Genomic DNA, 21,313 nt, shown 5'->3' with positions numbered 1-21,313 from the left:
CTGAACAACATTTTACTTCTTTTTAAACAAAGATGAACATGTACATAAACAAATTCAATGATAAAGAATAATATAAAAGACAGAGTTAGTCCATGAATAATGCCAAATAGGAGCGTTTGAGGTCCTACACGAACAACGTTAAACAGGTGTTCATGAGCTAGTGCACAGATATCATTAAACAGGGAAGCGTGAGTTAACGGTGCAGGGACATTGTTGAACAGATGGGTTTAGTTTGTGCACAGGCATCAATAAAAAAGGTGATCATGAGGTGGAGCATGCACAGACTTCAGTTAATACATGTTTAGGTTTAGGTATGAACATCATTAAACAGGTGTATTAGAGCTGGAGTATGCTAAACTGTCTTCAGTAACTCCTATACCACAGCGGAGCAGATAAGTGAAGGCTTTTCTGAAATCGGCGTTTTTCAGTCCGAATATAATCCAATTCAGTCCGGAGTTTACCAGTCCCAGTACTGACAGGAACTTCCTGAGAGTAGCTATAGCGATGTTGTCTTCCAGAAATAAGGTGTCAAAAATCACGACGAACAGGTAAGGGCCCCAGCAAACGGCGAAGGCTCCCAGTAACAGCATCATGATTTTGGTCTTCTTGTAAGACTTGCTCGTAATTCGATTCCTTTCATGTGGTCGCTGAATCGGTTTGTCACAATTCTTGAACTGTTTCCATGCTGTTCTTATAACTTTGACATACATGATAAAGTTTACAATAAGAGATGAGGCAAAAAACATAAACATGAGACCCTTGTAAGCTTTTGTATAAATCAGCTCAATGTCACAAGGAAGGTTCTCTTCCCATTGGTTCCAGCCAAGAAGTGGAAGCGAGGCAAGTGATATCGATAAAACCCAGCACGCCACGATAACCATCGACATCGTCTGCCAAGTGCATATCATGGCATGTTTAAGGGGGTGCAACACGGCGATATATCGCTCGAACGATATCGCCAACAGATTCATAACTGAGGCTCCAAGGAACATGTTGCACAGAGAGTGGCGGATCAAACAAAAATACTTCCGTCGGGCGAGTTCTAGGTTGGACAAGAAGACGAGGTCGTACGGAATAAAGACTATGCCAATCAAGAGATCGGACGCCGCCAAGTTCCCTATCAGGATGTAGATCCGTTTCCGGAGACGATGAAATCGAAGCAGACTGGTGATTATCAACAGGTTCCCTAGGACTATGGGTCCAATGATGGCACACTCCACGACAAAGAAAGTGGTGATCAAGGATTCGTACGGAATGTGTGTCATGTTCCTCCACTCCAACATCGTGGCCATCCTTCAGCTAGTCCAACATTGCAAGTAATTAAAATCGGAAGTCGTAATTATTAAAATTATTAATTGCGTGGTATTGATCCTGTAGAGAGATATACCTGGCGCATGAGGCCCTGATGATGGGAGATAATGGTCCCTGTGGCTGAAGGCGGGTTCAGCAGTCATCACGGATACCAACTGATGTCGTATGTCAAATCAAACAAATGGGAGTATCATTTTGATTGATACCTACGTTTGTCAAGGCCCTTCATCAGTCGGACCGGGCGTCATCAGAGTAGTGCTTTATTCAAAGGAACAGGCCCCTTTACATTGCAATTACGGAGAAGATTTGTTCCAACGTAATTAGGATGGCTTTAATCTCGGGAGAATTTCCGTATATGGAAACTTTCTATCTACTCTATCAATCGTATTGCCGCGGGCGGTGTTTACCTGCATTATTGTTCGTTCGATTGGTCACGGTTTTGTCAACATGTGTCGGTGCCCAGCATCAATCTTGTGGATGGACACTCACAGTTATAGCAAACTGAGGTCGAAACATCAAAAGACTGGTCAATTGTACCATATAGTGCACAACATACGTCAATGGTTTAAGTTTAAGTCCCAACCGCTGTAAATAAAATAAAATTATGTTGGGGTTATTCTTATCTCATAGATTGTTTTCAAAGATTTGTGATTAGTTACGCCTATAATGCAAGATATTTTTTTCAAAACCGCTTAAGATGCCATGTGTATTCTATTATATTCTATATTTCACTTAATTTCTCTTTGATTTAACATTGACATTTGTAATATCTTACGCTTAATTAAAAAAGGGAGGAAAATGCAGTTGGTTGCAAATCATACGATTGATGAGATCCCCCCCCCCCCTTTTAAGTGTGAAGGGGTCATTCGGGCCATACGAAAAATTTATGTTAAATCATTCACGAGAACAAGAAAAACAGAAGTGGGCCTGGGTATTTTAGCTAATATAAGACTACACACTGTCCCGAGTTATTGCTTTTTGCTTGATATTTCAATAATAGTAAATACCTTTGTGCTCAAACTACGTTCATCCTCTAATATGAAAAATGTCCAGATTATCTGTTTTAAAACGCCCCCTCTACCGCTTCAGGTTTCAATACACATCACAAAATTGAAAGTCTACGAAGATTTTGCATTGCATCAGCCATTAATAAGCCCGGATGATAACGTTAAAAAGTTGCGCGAGGTATCCCGAGTACTTCCGAATGGAGAAAAGATCTAAAAATTTCCCATTATAAATCTCCGTAAGAAAATTGTTTTCGTTAGTGAAAAGGGATGATTGTTCAATGAAGATATCTTGGATATATTCCCTTTCATCGATTTCAATGGTATTTCTTTCACAAGTATGTGTATTTTTATTAAAAATCATCAAAAAATGATGGAAGCAATAACTTGGGACAGACTATAGTTGTGGGATTGGGATTATAATTTTCCCCATGTAAGTTTCGTTTCCGAAAGGGTTTATAAATGTCCGTCTTGTAATTATGAAAACAGTATTTTATCCTATACTGTCATTTTTCAGTGACAATAAACAGTTCTTTCCAAAATCGCCTACCGATACTGGGATAAAAATATATGTAGCTTGCAAAACATTATTTAAACAACAAAATGCTTTCTTTGGTGATTTATTCGGGATATGAAGGTAGCAACACTGCAGAATTTTTTTTCTGCAATGATCGCTACCTTCATAACCCATATGAATCATCAAAGAAAGCATTTTATTATTTATATTAACATCTTTCTTTTAATAGACTGATAAATTGATTATAAAAAGTTAGTAAAATTCACTAAATTACTGTTAATGTACATAAGTACGTAAGCTAAAAGAAACAGCCAAATCGTCTCCTGTGAGACTTTGAGTCTGACATCATCATGATTATTTCATGCAGTCCGTGATTTTTTTTAGGTCGCAGTTCGAAGTTTCGACCAATCGATAAACAGGGCGTGTCAATTTCACTCATGTCAGTTTCTTGTCAGTTTCAGCCGTTGTAGATTTCGACCAATCGATAAACGGGGCGTGTAGATTTCAGTATTGCTGTTTCTATAGAGCTATGAATTAACTATTGAACCATTTTGACAAGACCTTGGACTTTCGGTTGGACGTAGCTATCTTTTTCTTGTGTCAAAACAAATTAAACATGACGCGGTTTCAAGCGAAATATGCATAGATTGTGTAGTCATAGCTCAAAAGCCAGACAAATCTTGTTGATTTCAGAGAGCAATGCCTGAGTGGCCAGCAATGAAATAGACAAGCCTACGTCACATTGCTGTTTGATACAACTACCCAAAGCCCAAGCTCTTGTTAAAATGGTTCTAAGTTTCCGTAAGAAATAGAATAATTTTAACAAGAGCTTGGACTTTGGGTAGTTGTGTCAAACAGCAATGGAACGAAGGCCTGTTTATTTCATTGCCAGCCACTCAGCCATGGTTCTTTGAAATTAATAGAACTAAAACAACGCAATCGATGTATATTTCGCTTGAAACCGCGTCATTTTTAATTTGTTTTGACGCAAGAAATAGATAACTACTCGCTACTGAAAGTCCAAGGTCTTGTTAAAATGGTTCCAATACTTGGTAGATGTAAATATTTGGGAATAAATTATGATATCATAACCTTTTCAACTATTCCTTCGCGAATCGCTTTGGTTCTTTCTCTTGGTTAGGCAAATCTCATGGTACTCGGATAAAGTTTTACAAACATGTACCTTAACTTGGCATGTAATAATTAACCTCAATATTGTCATTTGTCAAATGCTCAAAGCATCCTTTTTCACAAATGTTGGAAAAACGCCTCAAAGAAGACAACACAGTGGACTTTGTTTCGACGACAGACAGGACTACTTCACTGCTGCCCATGAAGCGCATGGGAACTGACGTGTGGTGACGCGCCACACTAAAAGCTTTTTGACACATCACCATCACGCGGTCATTCTCTTTCCATTAAACTTTGGCTGATGAGAAATTGCTCTCTATTTTCACGAAAAATATGGCGTCTTTGGAAACTTATTCAATAATTTAATGTGATACAGCTTGAAGATCTATGTACAAAATAAGCTTAACATATTTTACCTTAGTTCAATACCATTTTTAAAACAAAGAAACACCTGAACTTTCTTTACAGGACGTACAAAGTGTTTCGATTGTTAGTTGTTAGGAATATTTCCTCAAATTTTTTCTCTCTGTTTTTTTTTCCTCATTTTTTTTGGGAATACGCCATTTTTACAGCTAAAATTATCCTTAAACGATAAAAAGCTCTATACACATTAAAAGCGAAGGCGAAATTCATAATACCAGAAAAGGGGGATAATTAATCAAAATATCTCCCTTTCAAGGTATTAAGAAAGGAGTCATGAAAATAATATGCTGTAGAGGACATCTTAATGTTGTGTTAAAAATTTAAAAGCAAAAAATTCATTGACAAATAATTTTACACTGCAAAGTCCTTGTTTACAATCAGCTGTTCGAAGAAGGTCGCATGTGACGTCACTGTACCACGTGACACGCTATCTAATTAACGAGTTTTTAAACGATCGGGGCTATAATTTAAATGAATATTATGGCTAATTAACGCTTTTATACCGTTAACAAACTGTTAGAAGTAATTATTTGGTACACGAGGAAGCCAAAAAATGTAAAATGTCCCATACTTTAGAAACATGCAAGCTATGATAATAAATCTTCAACATTATATATTTAAAATAACTCTCTCATTTATTTGTAAATAATCACATTTTTCACAGATCGTGAATTCATTATCAACTGTGCAGTGGCGTCAGAAGCAAATTGAAAGTGTGGGGGGGGGGGGGGGGCTAGTCTAATCATCAAAATTCTTGACATGCAAAAAACCCCCCAAAAAACAAACAAACAAACAAACAAACAACCCCCCCCCCTCTTATTCCGAAAACCAAATCATGAAAATCCTAATCCGGGAAGGGGAGGGCGGGGGTGGGGGGCTAGTATACCCTTGACTCCAATTTTTAAGTACCGCTATTAATATTTCAATCTTTTTAAAGTTTATGAACTATGTTAGCTGCGAGAAAAAGTGGGGGGGGGGGGGGCTGGCCCCTCTTTGATGCTATGTGCCTAATGGTTAGGTCTACCTTTGCTAACAAAGTTTTGTGGGGGGAGGCTAAGCTCCCCCCCCCCCCCCAGTTCCGACGCTTATGCTGTGTAATAAAAAACGTCTGCACGTAATCGATTCTTTTGAGAAGTCGAATTGTTTTACGAATGACCCATCAAATTGTGTTTAACGTCATCAAATGTTGTGAATGTGACGTTTTGTGTATGTGCTTTTCGAAATGGCTTCGACTCATGAACTAAAAGATGGTAAATATACTGCTTCTAGTTTGAACGGCTATTTAATTTTTCATTGAATCCAAAGAAATGCTATGTTGAACTTGTTTAATTCTTACCTTCAGTTAGGTAGTCGAATTAATCAATTTGAATACATTTAATAACTCATGAAAGCCCGTCCAACAAGTTGAATCTTGTATTTTTCTGAAATAAAGTGTAAACTACAGAGCAGGTTTAAGAGAATTGATATTTGTCTGATTATTTATACTTTTAGATATCAATATATGAACATTGTTGATTCAGATTCCTTTTAAATAGACCATATAGCTTCTGCACGCTAAATAAAATATACCTACTATAATTGAATTAGCTGTAGGTCTGTAGCTCCCGGTCTGAAAACATTCGGATGGACGACCTGGGATTTACAGTTCCGAACGTGTTAAAAAGTTTCAATATACAGAGCACATAATATTGCGCCAGTTTTTGGACTGATTAACCTTATTTGCAAACAAATTATGTGGGAAAATTAATATGATTAAATTCTTCAGGCAATTTACTACTGATATTGTCACTTAATTGCCTTAGACTTTCTCTTATAAAATACACTATCGGACCTAAAAAAATAAGTATCACGTGCAGATAGAGAGTCGCCATTTATACATGTAAACAAACTGCACCACTTCACTTTACAGGGCTGGTCATGGTGTTCTAAAGAATATCAGAGGCAAGTAAAGTGACGATATGAGTAGTAAAATGTCCGAGGAATATTTTGGAATAAAATATTTGAACAGAATGTGTTCAGAAATAAGATTGATAAGCCAAACCTAGTGCAATTTCTTGTGCACTCACTGTAAATTGCAACTTTTTATCACATATGGAACAGTCCAAGCTGTAGCTCCCTGGTTATCCATCTAAATTTTTTCAGACCGGGAGCTACAGACCCGCAGCAATAACGAAATGTTGTCCTCTTAGTGATTAGCAATTCTATTCAAGAAAACCCATGTGATTGACAACCAGTTATATGATTACATAGTTAAAGAGTTTTTATAGACTGCCAAAATTATTGTCATCCAAATTACAACATTGGCCTTATCTAAGGAAACTTATTTGCCCCCTACATTCAAATGGAAATGGTCAATGGAGCTACTATGAGTCATTCTATTAATACAAATGTCAATATTCCTTCTGTGTTAATATTTTCATTTTTCAAAAGGGTTATGAAATTTTCCAAGTGCTTATGACTAGATGAGCCTTGCAATGAATTAAAGCTGGGTAAAAGGGTGGGTGGGAGAAATAATGACGAACCAGACTGGCATTCAAACCTAGGCAGGCCGAGCCCCCCCCAATCCCAAGTCAGTTGCTCTAATCAACTGAGCTATCTGGCGCCAGTATTCAAGCTGGACTGTAAAAACCAACTTTTACCAGCTGTTAATATTTTACTTTTCAACCATATTTGCTCTCAATGAATTACAGTCAGTGTTCCTTTACCCTGTAAAAGAACTACTTTGCATTGCTGTTTTTATTTATAGTGAGTGCTTAAGTCCAGACTCAACCTAAATCCTCAGCTGCTGATTGCATTGACAAGATGATTTAAAATTCATCTTCCAAAATTTGATGGTCATAGTAATTAGTAATCAAATTTTTTAAAAGCTGGTACATGTATATGCATACATAGTTTGTCAAATAGTGAAATGGTTTTTATATATATTATATACTAGTTAGCAAACAAATGCATATCAGGTTTTCTCCCCTGAAACACAAATTTGATAATCAAATGCAAAATAATAGGTACCAATTTATTGGGGGGAAAAGTCTTACAATTTTGCAATTACTATACATACTAAAACTATTAATCCTCGGTACATTGTAGATTTTGAGCTACAGTGCCTTAAAAAAATGTTACACCAGTATTACAATCTCCTGTATTGTTGTTTATACTTTCAGTCATAAAAGAAACTCTAGAAAATCGTGGTTCACTTGGACAGATAAAGGCGAGGATCCGTGCTGAAGTGTTCAGTGCCCTAGATGACCAGAGTGAGGTGAAACCACCTCTAAGCAACGAAAATATGATAATCAATGAACTCATCCGAGAGTACCTGGACTTCAATAAATATAAATATTCATCATCAGTTTTGGTTGCAGGTAACTTGAATTTTAATTTGCTATTAGAATCTTAAATTTAAAATTGGTGAATCATTGAAAAATTGTTTGGGTTACTCTAATAAACTTGTTATATTTAAAACACTGCTGTGGTGTCATTCCTTTGTTCCAGCAGTCTAAAATTTTACCTGTGATAGTCCGATATTAGTAAGCTTCATAATATCAGACTGTAACCAGTGGTTACAGTACTGATATCCTGCAAAATCGGACTGTCTCGGGTAAATCAACAATGATATTCAATGGCAGTGTTTCAAGTATGATATATGCCTCAAACACTTTTGTATGAAAAAAAAATCAGTCAGTTCTCGGCCCTAAAAAGCCTTGAAACGCTTTTTTCATACAGAACTGTTTGAGGCATATATTCTTTACTTACCTTCCTAAACTTATGAAAGTTAGTTATAAAATAAAATTCAACCATGTATCCCTTAGAATCTGGACAGCCCAAATCACCATTAGACCGAGACTTTCTTACCAAAGAATTAAACATAAAGGAAGATTACAGATCAAAGTCTGTGTAAGTATGCTGTATTACCGATCATCCTCAATATGTAACCCATTTCAGTAAATTCCAAATAGGTAGTTGTTGTATGAGTTATCTCTCTTGTTCTTACAGTCCTCTGTTGTACAGCATTATTTCTAACCACCTGAGAGAGAACCGCCCCTCCTCCCCGTCCCGACAGCGCCCCCACGGAGCCTTCCTCCAACAGCTGGAGAGTGAACTAGGTAAACTTGTGTCCACATGTTAATTTATTTAGAAAATCAAGCTCTTGAATGATTCACATTGGTTTGAAATGGAGACTTGCTGACAAAATTCATCACAGTATAGCAGATCGACTTACATTTCAGATAATGAACAAGAACCCTTTGTTGTAATGGGTGGCAAGAGGTGATGCTGATCATTGTGTGATGTTCAAACTTCATGCATACTGACTGTTAAGTCTATTGGTTGTCAGTAGATGGATTGTCAAGGATATTGGATACAGCATGATTACATTGAATGAGATGGTGTGAGTGATGCTAGAATCAACTTCCTTCTGTGTGTTGGACAAAGTGAGCGTTCAGTTTATCCCACAATCATAGCTTAGAGTTGGGATGTACCGTATTTTAACATGTGTATTTCCTTGTTGATTATGATAGATTTGTGAGAGATATTTTAAATGAATCTTTTGTACAGTGATTGACGTAACATATCTTGTCGGGAGATGTGATGACTGTGTAAATGACTCCTGGGAATACTAGAGCTTGTCATAAACTTGTGTAATTTATTAAAACTGTGAATATAGTAGCAGACTGTATTTATGTCTATGTTTATCTATAAGATTCAGAATGCAAAGATTCTGTGATACAGTGGTACCCGCCTGTGTAATTACAAAGCTATTGTAAATATATATGGAATTTACATAAGCTGTGAAATTGGCCGTAAAAGTATGAATAAAAATGAGCTGCATTTATTGGCCTATCAGTTGTAAATGTTTATGAATTTTGATACCAGTTATTAAACTATTGTTACATGAATACGAAGGTTGCTTAAGGATCCTCGACACTCCGTGACTTCTTTTTATGACAGGTCGTCACAACAAGGCGATTTGAACGCATTGTGAACCAGTTTTATTGCCTGAATTTGTTGTCTATCTGTGTGGTACAATGGGTGTATCTTTAATAAATACATGTAGCAGTACAATTAAAGAAAATAACACCCCCCCCAAAAAAAATAAAATAAATAAATGGTCATTTTCAAGTCGGTCACATGCTAGAAATCCATATATTTACAAAGTAATTTAGAATTTTGGGTTTGTATGCAGAACTTTTCCTAGGCGTGCGGAGGACCCTTAAACAAGTTATAAAATAAAATAGAAACAACCATTCCTGTGACACTTGTTCCCGGTGTGTAAAAAATATGTATGAAATAAAAACCGGCCTACTTACAATAATGTTGAAAATTGTTTGTACGATTTAGTTTGTATGCATGAACGACTTAGAAAATCGAGAGTTGGTTATCAAACGGCATTTTAATTTTGGTCTTAGAACTCTTAGTTGTGCTGAAATAGCAGTTGCTTATCATAACTTTTTTTTTCTTTAATATTTTTTACACTCCGTGAGTATAAGCCCTTGTGTTCTGACCTATTTTATCGTGATCTTGTAAATTACGATATTAAATTGTTCCCGTAAAGTTATTTTACTAAATTATTCGGCAATTGCTTCCTTATCTGAGCGCTTCTAAAACTGCTCGATATTTGTATGTCCGGTATCCAGTAAATGTCATATCCAGATCTCTTTATTGCGATGTTGAACGTTAGCCAACTTTTGTGAATATATCGAACGAAGGATTCCATGCATTGTATTGCTATTTCTCAGCTGCCCCGGACCACAACACAACCTCAGATGTCGAACCGAGTATGTCTCTTATACTAGCCGCGGATCCAGGATTTTTTATCCTTAACACTTAACCCCCCTCCCCCCCCCCCCCCAAAAAAAAAAGTTCATAAAAAAATCAGCATAACGAAAATCTAATTTATTATCAAGACATCCGTAAACATGGGCACCTTGGATAAGTTGATGTACCCCCTCCTCCCTTCCTTTTACAAATTCATTGCGACTTGCCTATACCTCGACAACCTCTAAATCCACTTACTATTACACCACTTTGCGAGTGCGATTTTCTTTATTTTTACGTTTATGACGGGTTGGACGCCCTGAAATGAGAGTCGTGAAATGTCTGGTAGTATATAGTTATAGCCGCTGACTGACGATGTCCAGAATGTAGTGTATAGGTGCCAAGTGCGTCGGTATTTAGTTAGAGATATCTCAATGCTATAAGTTAGGTAACAATCGATCATTTTCATGTAATCATGCTGGAGAAGAAAAAAATATTTTGAAGATTAGGAATTGGCAAACAAATCTTGTACCAAATTTCAATTTACATGGACAGTTACCAAAAGTTAACCTAACTCGTGACATGATGTGCAAATACTTTTACAAATCTGTAAAATGATACTTAGAGCTGGGATGTATGTTTTGTTTATAACTATAGGTATATCTTGAGGTTGACTTGACTACTTTGAGAATGCCTTGTTGACCGTACACAAACGCTGTCTCTTTGTACTCTCTGTGGTGTGAACGTCTCTTTGTACTCTCTGTGATGTGAACACCCTTTAACATTTCCCTCAATCCTCAACATCTTTCTTTAATACTGGATCCTATGTGTTCTATGTGTTACATATACTAGTAGTACATTGTTATTCCATGGGACGTTGAATGAATATTCGACCTTAGTGAAATATTGACATTACTTGTTTCGTAAAGTTTATATCTTTCATTTTAGACATGCCTTTAGAAGTCATCAAGTTAAAAAAATAGATATGCATTATACATGTATATTATAAGCCTTACAAATGAATCGCCTCCACGTTTTCGACTGAAGAACAGTATTTACGTGTACATGTATATTAATACATATCCTAGATGATCACAGAATAATACTGTATCAATTGTACCTGAATCGTCATGCATTATCGACATGCATATCTTTATATAGAAAATGGGGCTAATTGTATGTCAATGTACAACAGCTGAATTCCGAAATAGCAATAAGGGAAAAACTCAAGGTTAACAACCGATGGGCGAACGAAGCGACTTATCATATATAATTACCCCCCCCCCTCTTTTTATATATATATATATATATATATATATATATATATATATATATATATATATATATATATATATATATATATATATATATATATATATATATATATATATATATATATATATATATATATGAAAATCAATACCTATATACTGAGTTTCGTATCATGTTTTTTAATGGATACAAATATACAGGCAGTCATGCGGTCAATGACCTGTGGGGGTGAATTGAAAGACGACATTAGTTTTTGTTAATGTGAATAATCAAAATTGATTTTTCCACTTTGTATGTCGATAACTTGCTGCATTTCACATAAATAACATGAGATTTATTAGTCTTTTGGAATATAAAAGAACTTGAACTTGAGTTTTAAGCAGGACACGATAACAGAAACAGAACAAAGCACTGTCGTAAAATTACATCTTTTATAAGGTCGTTGCCCCCAAGATTTTAAAAAGACAACCGGCATGTGTTTGACTCTCCCAACTGTTTCCCCATGGTGTACCTTAGATACACCTAGCAAGCACAGAATGCAAACGCAGATACTGTGTATGCTTATTCAGGTGAAACACTTTTAAAGTTGACATGCCACAGAAATTGACAATCAGCAGTTTCTGTATCCAGGTTATTTTTTTTTTGCTATGGTTTTGTAACAGAAATATAAGCGGAGAGAAAGACATTGCTATATGTTGTAAATCGATGTGCAGTGTGGAACGGTTATAAATGATTTATCTTGCTTTGATAACACGGTTACTTCATATACTTCTCTTTGATCGGCTTATATATTATATATAGCATACATTATATATATATATATATATATATATATATATATATATATATATATATATATATATATATATATATATATATATATATATATATATATATATATATATATACATAATAATATATGATATCGTTATCACGATTATATACCGTTTTTAATCTGTGTTCCCCCTGTGTTCTTTCATTGGCAAATAAACATTTTTTCCAGTAAACAGAATAAGTCAACCAGCACTGCACTCTACAGAAACTATACGTTATTCAGTATGTTTGTGTTTTGTAGCTGTAATGTGTTGTTTATTGGCGGAAACAGACCGTGCACCAAGTGTACTCTGCTTATGAAATTACTGTTTATAGGAGTGCCACAATTGTTGTTTAAATTAGTAAGCTCTGACTAAAACGCATTTGTTCACCCGAGTCGTGTACAAAAACCTAGGGTAGTCATATCATCTCCGCTAGCCAAGGGTGGCGATCCACGGTGTTTCTGTAAGGGTTCATGTACATGTAGGTCTCAGTGTGGGCGATATATACATGTACTAGCTTCGCTGTAACTAAGGGTAGACCTTGATAAAGATAGGGTGGTGTACATTATAGATCTACAACAATATCTCGCACTGTACAGAAGCAAAATGCTAAATTATACTTGCATATAATCGATCGAATCCAAAATTTAAAAAAAAATACTGCTATTGTTGTTTTTTTTTGTGATGATCGATATTTTTGGAATTAAACAGGTTTGGAACACTTGCTAGTACCATGGGCGCATGCGTGCACCAGTAATGCTTTTACTCTGACCTGACTGTTAGATGGTTTCTCTCAAGGATAAGGTATTTACATGAGCACTTGATCAGCATGTGATGATTATATATAAAGAAGCAGCTGATCACTGGGCGTGTTGTTGTCAGTGGCCGACGGCTGGCACAGTGACAACTCCTGTGTTGTTGTTGTCTCAGGCCAGTAATCAGCAAATGTCCCCATCAATGATCGAGGAGTCATTCTCCTCAAATAAACAACACACTGTACAGGATCAACAACATTGACGTTTAGTTAGCTTATTCCATTACAATCACTTTACGAATTCAAATTTAATTCATATAGTGACCAATTCACAGGTGCTTGAAGACAGGACCCATCTTTATAGATGGATAAGATTTTTATGAAATGATTGTTCAAGGTAATTTTCTGCAACGAAGGTATAAGTCATATCAGCGAAATATCATAAAAGAATACTTTATGAATAAAGAAGTGGGGGTCTTACTTGGGGACCGGGGGGGGGGGGTCGGTCCTGTCCTCAAGCATCCATGGACCAATTTACTAATATATGCAGTGGCAACAATATAAAACAGAATAGAAATTTATCTATTTCTAACGAAAAGCCCAAAACAGACAAATGTAAAATTATTACAGTAATATAAGTAAAAGATATGCCAATGTGTTTATAATAATTGTAAATGACATTGCTCATTCCGACAAGGTGATTCTACACTTGCATTCGTTTACACAATGCTTGAAATCTGTACACGTAAATAATTTTGCTCAAAGCCGAGGGTGTATTTTTTATTCAAATTTCTAAGTATCTAAGAATTAATAAGGAGGTCAATGTATGACAGATAGAGAGGCCTCGCTTCCCGCTCCGCTCTGATTGTGATCATGATCTTTATAGTTAGCTCTTTACGTCACTAGCTGCTGGTTGAGGTTGGGTAAGGCTGATGATGTGTTTATCCTGTGCATGCGGTGCACTCCTGCTGAACTCCAGTAAACCCCGGACTTGTTTACAAACAAAACCAATACAATGTGACAACGATACACGATTCTGGTCGATACATCCCTGTGTAGCGATCGAAGGTTTCAGTGTATTGCAGCATTACAGATTTGTTAACTTTAGAATTGCTGTACATATAGTTTATTCACTTACATACATGTATAGAGTATTACATTACTTGATTATCCAGTAACCATGCATCCAGTATACCATCTTATGATACTAGCACATATATATTGGCTTATACAGGGTGTGGGTGTGATGGCTTGCATTAAGAAAGTCATCTCTTTTCATGCAATTGGTATCTATTTAAGAAAAATTCAGTGTTATAACTAACAAGTGTTGTAATATTTCATAAATAAGCTCCAATATCAATCGGTATATAAACATTGTACATATATTGCACCATAGCCTTTGACTATAGAATGTCACATAAATTAATATAGATACCATTATGTGAGGGATTTAAATTGATCGTCCCGCTGGATTATACATTGTTTTGACCTGAGAATTTACTAACCTATCTGACATATCCTGCTGCCACTGGTAGGTCCCGCTAATACATATAAATACTTGTGACTTCACCGAGGGACTCCCAGGAAGTCAATGTTCTGTGCGGCATTGACCGTTGAGAGATTGACCTTCAAAAAATCTCAATACCCGGTGATAGCTATAGCTTCGCGGGGCACTGAACTTTTTACATTTCTATTAAAAACACTCGTAAAGTGTGCAGTCTAATGTATGGATGTGAATGATGCAGACTGTGTTATAGCGTGAAATCTTCTTAAAACATTAGCAATTAGACAGGCAAACAAATAAACGGACAGGGCTCTTACTTAACAATGTCAAGGTAATCAGTTTGACCTTGGCATTGTGAAAAAGCATAATATTATATAGTTAATTATTAGTACTTAAGCTAATAAAAAAAATGTGTGACAACAAGTTTTCCAGAGTTTACATATTAACGAGGTATTCTGATGTAATTTCTGTTTAAAGTTCAATACGGAGATAATCACATGGTACCAAAAATTTGTTTGGTACTCCAATGCAGGTTTTATTTCATTACAGGTGTGTACCCCAGAGACAATAGTGTTATTAAACGAGTCATGGTGTCCCAAAAACAATATCACAAACCACGTCAAAAATACGATCTTTATTACTCTCTCTCTCTCTCTCTCTCTCTCTCTCTCTCTCTCTCTCTCTCTCTCTCTCTCTCTCTGTATTGCTTTTGTTTTGTTTATTTGCACCCCTACAGTTTTTGCTGTTTTTTTCTATCATTTTATTTATTTATTTTTGTATTTTTTTGTTGTTGTTGTAACTCTTGTCTTCACATACAAATTTGTTGAAGAATTTTTCTGGCCTTTCTTCAGATAAAACATTTCTCTCTTCCGTACGTAGATCCATTGGGTCATTTATCTATGCCAGTCTAAAGTGACCAATCTATACCTCACGTTAAGGTAGACCATTTATCCAAGGTCATGAGACACTTGTCCTCTTCTGGGGATCACAGGGCGGTCAGGTGAGAGGGTGTCGCAGACAAATGACACACCTAGTGTTACTGCGCACCATGTTCCAGTCATATGAATCGGTTTACATAACCCTGCAAAACAGATGCCCTATGTTATTGGAACTCATTAATAAAATGTCTATATATGTCTGTCTTTTTTTAAAGTATATTAAATATTTGGTAGACATTAAACAAATTTGAAAATCCGACTTTGGTAGAAAAATTACTTGACTTATAATTGAACAATTCAAACAAGCTAGTGTTTTGGGTCTTATAATTAGTATTGGCTGTTTCTGTCATGATAGAAAGAAGTTACATGTAGGTACGTGTTGACTTTATTCAGTAAGTCCACTGTTGTAATGAGCTTATGGGGGTTGGATCTCCTGGTATAAGTAAAGCTATGGCGGCACAAGTTTCTATCACGAGGCCCGCTATGGCTGTTGCCGTTTATGGCATAGTCAGTACTTGAGGTCGGCATGGCCGTCGACGTTATCTTTAGAACTGTGAAGACGAGAGCGGCGGTGTACACGTAGGTGCCATCCAATCTGCAGGGTAGTGAATTAAGTGAGGGTCCAGTAAGCCGTAGAGAAAGGCGGGGTGTGCTGCTGGGGGTGGTCACTATGTATCCCACTGTACGACAGAATAAAGTTCAGAGACGTTTGCAGGTAATTTTTTCTGCATGTTCTTGTGTTATTTCCCGGGAAAATCCCATTTGCTGCAATTCCTGCACTTACAATACCTCCAATGTATCATACCCCCCCCCCCCCCCAAAAAAATGTATTTCAAAACGAAAACTGCCGAAGTTACGACAATTTTTTTTAAATACATGATTACGAACGGCTTCAAGAAAAATCATATGAATTAAATCAAGCAGAATAATTTTTACAAAATTATTCATGAACATGTAGATGTTTCATTATCGGGGTCTAATGATTCTGAACTTGCATTTACGCATTACACCAGCAAGAGTGGGAAATATTTAGTACAGAATCTTCAAATAGTATAGCAGTACAAAATAGCAGACCCCAAGTTCGTCGCAAAATGGATATACATACAATGTAGTGTGTAGAGTTTTAAGCGAGATACAGAGCTCACAGTTACTTGTTATCATAATGTATAAGCAAAGCACAGGTCACGTTTTTCTTTACGATACATTTTGAATGTTAATAAAAAAATTCCATGTTTAATTTTGAACCTAAAATAAAATGAACGTGACAAATGCTAGAAACTGTTTATTTATGTTCAAAACGAATTCAATCTAGCAGATAAAAAAATCAGCTTAAAGAAGAACTTTACTGATATATATTGAACTTTTGTAAAGAAAAACGTGACACAAGCATTGTGAGCTCTGTATCTTGCTCATAACTCTACAACCGACAATCAAACTTTGATTGATCATTAGAAATGCAATACTGAAAGCTAAAGCTTTGTACACAATCAAAATAGAAAAATGAAATTTGACCAAAATCATGATCATGACCCTTTAAAGTGGACTGAAAAGGATGAAGGAACACTACTCATACTGATATGAAGGTTCATTCCGCGATTTTGGAGATGAATCAGGAGTACATCTTTTAGAGTTACGGTCATGCCTCCTCTTTTAAAAAAATCTATTTTAATCAATTTGAGTCAAATTTATTTAGGACGTCTCTGTAACCCCCCCCCCCCTCATGCACTTATGTAGAGATTCAAACTCTGTATAGGGTGCTTGAGACAGGACTAATCGACCCCGGGTCTTTATTAAATTATCCTTATATATGACACATTTCAAGGGGCCGTAATACAGACTTTTTTACACTTTTATTGCCAAAAAGTTACCTAAACAAACATTTAGTAAACATGAAGCATACCATCTGCTGTATGATATAACATTCATTATAAATTGGCATGGTTTTAAATAAAAAATGTTTTGTTTTTTTGGCCATTGAATGTATAAATTAGTCAGAACTAGATATATCATAAAATGATAATTGAATAAAAAATGGTAAAGACCCGGGGTCTATCCTTGGGGTGAAGGTGGAAGGGGGGATCGGCCCTGTCCTCGAGTAGCTGGCCTATGGGTGAAGAACGTTATAGGCCTAATAACGTACGTATGCCGCTTTTTATCACATGTATATGATGAGAATACCAATACGGCCAAATAATATTTTAAATACTGCGCCTGTACGTATCATCCAATCACCACAAACCTTTGAATCATGCATAAGTTATCAAAAAACCAACAACAAAAACAACTATAGGTTGACCTCATTTTAGGTCAGGTCATAACGCTACGATCTCTGATGGGGCACCTGAGGGGTAACGTTTCATAAACAATAAAGGTTTAGCGGCCTCTATATTTATGACTTTTTTGAAAAATTTAAAAAATCAAAATAGAGAAGACAAATTGAACTTAGGTTTGTAGCGTGAGTATTTGCCTATATCGGTGAAAATTCACAAGACAGCTATAGTTTCTGGTTAAAACTGGAATGCGTGAAGTTTACTTCTTGAGGTCGAGACTGCCTTGCATTAAATAGTTCAATGAAATTTGGTTTTATTTCTTTGTGAAAATACAAATATTGTATTTTTCATGAACGTATTTATATTGAAGCTAAGAGAGTTACAAAAATATGAATTATTATGCGCAACAAACGGATATTATCCATTTTGGCAATACGCCACATGCGCGTAGTAATACGCTCATATATAAGCAGTCCTAAATCGAGCATTCATATCCACAAAGATTTTCGCTGGAAGTAGAGCCTTCGCCATTTTTCTGATACCCCTTTAGTTTGCGCGGATACATACAAATCAATTTTTACTGAAATCACTTACGTTTTATGACCATGTGTGTCTAAACGTCGGGGGTAGGTGCCCCTCGTTGTAAGCAGTACATAAAGCTTCAACATTCGGAAAACTGTTCCAATTAGAGCCGATTCGACTTCACGTTTTTGGAATTGAATGTTTATAAACAATATGGATCTGGTAAGTTTCTTTTCTATTCTTGGGGTCTTGTATTGTATGTGAACGTTGTTTTTATATTTTTTCGGCAAAGAAGGGCCATGCCACACGAGTTGTGACAGATTGTCAAAATCTATATATTTTAATTTTTTGTTTCAGTCACCAGTTGTGAAATCGTTTGTTGCTGGTTGCTGTAGTGGAACATGCTCCACTCTTTTGTTCCAGCCCCTGGATTTGGTCAAGACCAGACTCCAAGTCCACGTTCCACTTGCTTGTACAAGGTAACAATATCTAATTTTCTATTCATTGACGTCATCGTGTAAAATGTCAGTACATGTATTTATCTTACAAGAGTAGTAATAGGATGATGCACATTAATGCCCTCTTGCTTTTTTTCAGTGGACGAATAGGCATGGTATCAGTGGCTAATGCCGTGATCAGACAGGAGAATGTGTTGGCACTCTGGAAGGGACTTGTACCGGTGGGTGTCATTGAACCTTGGTCATCCACGAATTACATGTGTACCAAAATTATTTTTGTTATCTTAAGAATTGTTTGGTTAACCTGTTTCTTCCCTTCTTTCAGTCCCTTTCTAGATGTGCCCCTGGAGTTGGTATTTATTTTTCATCTATCCATATGCTCAAGACAAAATTTCAGTAAGTATTTCTGCTATTTATCCTTCTTTTGCTCTTTAAGGATAATTATAAAAAAAATTGTAACTTCATGATATTTACTAAATTTTACAGATCAGACCAACAACGTGCACTTGAATCAGTTGTAATTGGAGCAGTTGCTCGTACAAATGCAGTTGTTACCCTAATCCCCATCACAGTTTTGAAGACACGTTATGAGGTGTGTATTTCAAGGATGACGGTATACTGTCATTATTCAGATCACTGTAATTTGGATAATTGTGTCCAGATGTTAATTAATCTATACATTTTGATGTTCAATTGTCGGAAGTAAATAACAGAAGTCAAGATTGGGTGTGCGTGAAAAAAATCCTCAACAATAACTTAATTTAAATTTTGTTTCTTGCAGAGTGGTTTATTTGACTACAAGAGTATTCCAAGAGGGCTTGCCCACATGTACCAAACTGAGGGTTTGAGAGGTAGCACAATTTCATTTCTGTATGGAATATGATGAAAAGGGGGATGGGGGCTAAATTTGTACAGGAGTAATAACTTTCCCTCTTTTTTCTCAGCTCTTTTTAGTGGAATGGCACCAACACTCATTAGAGATGTACCATTTTCAGGAATATACCTCATGTTCTACACCAAGTTCAAGGCAATGATCAATGAAAGTAGGTCTACAATTTATATCAAACTTCACAAATGTTTATTAATCATTATTTATCCTTCACAAAGTTGTATTACATAATAATAAAAAACAAAAAACAAATGTCGTAATACACATGCTTGGATTTGCTTTGATAACTTTTTTGCCACTTACAAAATGCAGGTTTTATTTACAAACATCGGAATTGTATATTCATGTTGATGATGGTTTTGTTTATAAATTTTACTGAAATTGTATTGATTGTGTCTTTTGTGTATGACTATTAATAGCCTTTGGGTTTTCATATTTAGATCAAAATGACCAAGCACTTTGGAAGTGCCATTGAAGTTATCAAGTAGCCCACACTATAGTTATCTGAACTAATGTGTGGACCGCTGACTATGGTTACTAATTGAGCTTCTTTTTGTAGATGTATCGATTGAGTACCTCAATCCCTGTGCGTTTACATGAGGTAACGTTGGCTTTCGTGTTTTGATGGACTCTCCATGACACTGCTAGTGAACAGTTGGCTACAGCTCTGTCAACAGACTGTAGATCTGTCCTAGTAGTGTTGTGGAGACATCAGCTTTTTGCCGTGTATTTGTTGTGACACTGAAGAAGAAGATGAAGATGCATGTAGTTAAGATTAATTTTAGACAATAAAATATTCATAAGTGACCTAGTTTACGGAGAAAGCTTAGCCTTGTTACGTTCTCCTTTCCAGGGGTGTATGATGAGACCCTTCACCCACAGTTGTACTTTGTTTGCGGCCTGGCTGCAGGAAGCATTGCGGCCGTCGTGACACAACCAGCTGATGTGATCAAAACTCACATGCAGACAGACTCCAAGAAATACAAGAGGATCATGTCCACCGTCCTCCAAATATATCAGGTAAGAAGGGACACAAACCATTAGACAGTGTCTTACTTCATCATTAAACCATTGACAGTCTTTTAGGAAATTGTGATTAGTTGTTCAAATGAGCTGTAAATGTCTACTGACCCCAATTTTTATGGCTGACTATTGACCTGTAAAACTTTTCTACCTTTTAGAAAAATGGATACAATGGATTTTTCAAAGGAATTGTTCCGAGAACACTCCGAAGAACTCTAATGGCAGCAATGTCATGGACTTTATATGAAACTGTAAGGATTATTATTTTTTTTTGCATGAAATTTCAAGTACATTGTGTTAAAATTGTACTTCTTTTTTATGTTTCACTCTCTTGTCTTTGCAGGTATCCAGACAAGTGGGTCTGAGGTGAAGAACTGTGAAAATCATTGAGACTTTTTTTGCCCATTCAAGGATTTTCTTAAAATTTTGCACCAAATTGGTACCATGTGGCTCATTTTTTATAAACGTCTTATGTTCTACTTGGATTTTATATATTGTGCGAAAGTGATGAATGTAGTGAAAATGTGAGACGGCCTGTCTATTTCAATTCTTTGTAATTGATTTTATAGTGTATGTTATTCCCACGGAATAGTCAAATAAATAAACCATGTGTAAATGTGTACCAATTAATTTTTTTTTAAACACAAGCAGTTTTCGTTTAGTTGATCTGTGGCTTGAGAGTGCATTTTAGTTTTACGTTTGTAAGCAGATTCAGTACACTCTGGAACAGA

General features: G+C 36.1%; 3 protein-coding genes across 3 annotated transcripts; 2 read left to right on the top strand and 1 right to left on the bottom strand.

Moving 5' to 3' along the window:
* LOC128167962 (histamine H2 receptor-like) lies at positions 1-14,744 on the bottom strand. Its single transcript, XM_052833991.1, has 4 exons — positions 14,484-14,744; positions 14,142-14,268; positions 5,723-5,807; positions 1-1,896 (listed from the first exon to the last, which is right to left on the bottom strand). Exon 4 carries the CDS (start codon positions 1,290-1,292, stop codon positions 324-326), a length of 969 nt encoding a protein of 322 aa, XP_052689951.1. The 5' UTR covers positions 1,293-1,896; positions 5,723-5,807; positions 14,142-14,268; positions 14,484-14,744; the 3' UTR covers positions 1-323.
* Positions 5,555-9,214, top strand: LOC128167963 (centrosomal protein 20-like). The gene is made up of 5 exons (XM_052833992.1): positions 5,555-5,636; positions 7,548-7,745; positions 8,193-8,277; positions 8,377-8,486; positions 8,610-9,214. Exons 1-5 carry the CDS (start codon positions 5,609-5,611, stop codon positions 8,651-8,653), a joined length of 465 nt encoding a protein of 154 aa, XP_052689952.1. The 5' UTR covers positions 5,555-5,608; the 3' UTR covers positions 8,654-9,214.
* A 3,430-nt stretch (positions 14,745-18,174) lies between the features above and the next one.
* On the top strand, positions 18,175-21,202 carry LOC128165562 (mitochondrial glycine transporter-like). Its single transcript, XM_052830222.1, has 10 exons — positions 18,175-18,434; positions 18,570-18,691; positions 18,810-18,891; positions 18,996-19,066; positions 19,157-19,262; positions 19,452-19,521; positions 19,615-19,713; positions 20,413-20,579; positions 20,741-20,833; positions 20,926-21,202. Exons 1-10 carry the CDS (start codon positions 18,411-18,413, stop codon positions 20,950-20,952), a joined length of 861 nt encoding a protein of 286 aa, XP_052686182.1. The 5' UTR covers positions 18,175-18,410; the 3' UTR covers positions 20,953-21,202.
* The last annotated feature ends 111 nt before the right edge of the window (positions 21,203-21,313 follow it).

This window comes from Crassostrea angulata, chromosome 10 (assembly GCF_025612915.1).
Source record: "Crassostrea angulata isolate pt1a10 chromosome 10, ASM2561291v2, whole genome shotgun sequence".
NCBI lineage: Eukaryota > Metazoa > Mollusca > Bivalvia > Ostreida > Ostreidae > Magallana > Magallana angulata.
This window is presented reverse-complemented; position numbering and strand designations above follow the sequence as displayed.